The following is a 2,209-nucleotide window of genomic DNA, read 5'->3' as shown; positions in this document are numbered from 1 at the left end:
CCTTCCTTCCTTCCTTCATTCTCTCATCTTCTTTCCTTCTTTCTATCATCTTCCTTCCTTCCCTTCCTTCCTTCCTTCTCTATCATCTTCCTTCCTCCCGCTCTCCCTCCCTCCCCTTCATTTTCCTTCCTTCCTTCTCAATCACCATCCTTCCTTCTCCCCCTGCCTCCCTTTCTCTCTCCTTCCTTCCTCCCTCCCTCACAGGTACCTACCTGACCCACGAGGCCAAAGGCTCAGACGACGCCCCGGATGCCGACACAGCCATTATCAACGCAGAGGGAGGTCAACCAGGCGGGGATGACAAGAAGGAATATTTTATCTAAGAGGGGAAGGGTGGGGCATGGTGGCAGGGCAGCAAGGGGGGAGAAAGAGGAGGAGGAGGAGGAGGAGGAAGAGGAAGGAAAAAAAAGGAAGAAGTAGTGGCCAATTGGACCCCGACCTCAACCCTTGGAGGACAACGGAACCCACCCACCCAATATGTCTATGGCATTTCTCTCGTGCCCAGGAAAGAATTGGACGGAGAGACCGGAGAAAGGAAGGGCCGAGATTAACGGTAGACGGGAGAAGGAGAAAGAGAGAGAAAGAAGGAGAAAGAGAGAGAAAGGAGGAGGGAGGGGCATAAAAAAGATCAGCTGGCTCATGACGCTTCTTGAACTTGTATAAAACATTGCAACCACGTGGGAGGGGGGGGAAGTCCCCCCACCCCATCTGAACATTGGGAATCCTTGGAAACCAACAAAAGCCCCCCCCAGCTTTTCCTGCTTGCTTGTATCTACATCCCTGCGGCTGCCAAGCTCACACTAAACACACAGAGCTGAAGAGTGAGTGGTGATGCTATCTTCCTTCCCGTTCTTCCTTCCTTCCTTCCTTCCTTCCTTCTGGCTTGTTTTCAAGGCTGTTGGTTTGAGGGGGGGTCTCTCCCCTCCCCTCTTCTCCCCCCTCCCTTTTTTTCTTTTTTCTTCCTTTTTGCTTTTCCGAGGTCTCTGGTTCCTGTCCCCTTCTGTTGTGGGCATGTCTTGATGGTAGGGTTAGGGGGGCGTTTGAGGGATTGGATGGGTCTGCGTTCTTTATGAGGGTCCTCGTTGTGGGCTACGGCCTCCAGGATAAAATCAGCTTGTGCAAAACAAACCCCCCCCCCCCAAAAAAAACCCAAATCAATAAATTGGGAGGTTAGCATACACTGCTCTGGAGTATAGACCCCCCCCCCACGGGTGCTTTGTAGGTCCTTCCTCCCAGTGAGAAATATTTTTAATTTCTCCTGCAAATTGGATCTTGGAGGGAGTGAAGGACCAAAAGGTCCAGATTATTGAACTGAGTAAGATACATTTCAGAAAGTCAAGGAGTTCCGTGGGCCTCAAATGATGCCGCTGGTGTTTGAAGAATCTTTTGTTTCTGGGGTCTCTTGTTTTTGAAGTCGTCTTGATCTGGTGCCCATTCCTTAAATCTTCTTCAAACAACCTGGTACTAGTTACCTGAATCCTCTTCATTCAAAAAAATTAATCTTAATCATTTGGATTGGATAAATTGCTACTAGTTATTTAAATTCTGAATAATTGGCGTCAGTTCCTCGGGGCCAGTGATCTGGACGAATGAATACCAGGGATTTGGGTCCTCAGACAAATTGGCACTAGTTACCTGAATTTCCTTAATTCAGAAAAAAAAGGGGGGGGAGGTCAAGGTAACTCAGATCCTCCTTGATATGGACAAACGAGTACCAAAATTACTCCAGTCCTCTTGATTTTCGAGCACCAGTTATTCGGATCCAAGTTTTGGACAAACGGGTAATTGATTTGGATCCTTTCCGTTCAGACAAATTGGTACCAGCAGCTCGAATTTTTACGATTCGGAACAATCGGTCCTTGATAACTTCTTGATTTGGACAACGAGTACCAATCGCTCGAGTGATGTTGAAGAATCGGTATCTCTTACTTTGGGTTCTCGTGATTTGGACGAATTTGGGGATGGGGGTCTGCACTTGGATCCGCTTACTTTGTGTGGGTACCAGCTCCTGGGGGGGGGAAGAAGTGGGGAAGGGTCTATGCCGAAGGGAAAGTCCTTGTGAACTGATTTTATCCTTCAGTCTCGTTTCGTTGCGCTCTCTCTCTGTCCGAAGAGAAGAATGTTGTTTTTGTGGTCTGTGTAAACGAGGGGCGCCAGCTACCCAATTGAAGTCCCTACCCAAACCCATGGCAAAAAATAATAATAATAA

General features: G+C 48.2%; 1 protein-coding gene across 1 annotated transcript in view; it reads left to right on the top strand.

Moving 5' to 3' along the window:
• The window catches only part of LOC107300972 (cell adhesion molecule 3-like), a gene marked incomplete at its 5' end in the record, with an annotated part of 8,802 nt that extends 8,479 nt beyond the window's left edge, over nucleotides 1-323 (top strand). Inside the window, one exon of the mRNA XM_015830251.1 lies at nucleotides 205-323. Coding sequence (XP_015685737.1) covers nucleotides 205-323 — 119 coding nt within the window. The remainder of the gene's footprint in view (nucleotides 1-204) is intronic.
• Nucleotides 324-2,209: the final 1,886 nt, after the last annotated feature.

The sequence above is a fragment of the Protobothrops mucrosquamatus genome, unplaced genomic scaffold (assembly GCF_001527695.2).
Source record: "Protobothrops mucrosquamatus isolate PMUCROS unplaced genomic scaffold, P.Mucros_1.0 scaffold9387, whole genome shotgun sequence".
Classification (NCBI taxonomy): Eukaryota; Metazoa; Chordata; class Lepidosauria; order Squamata; family Viperidae; genus Protobothrops; species Protobothrops mucrosquamatus.
This window is presented reverse-complemented; position numbering and strand designations above follow the sequence as displayed.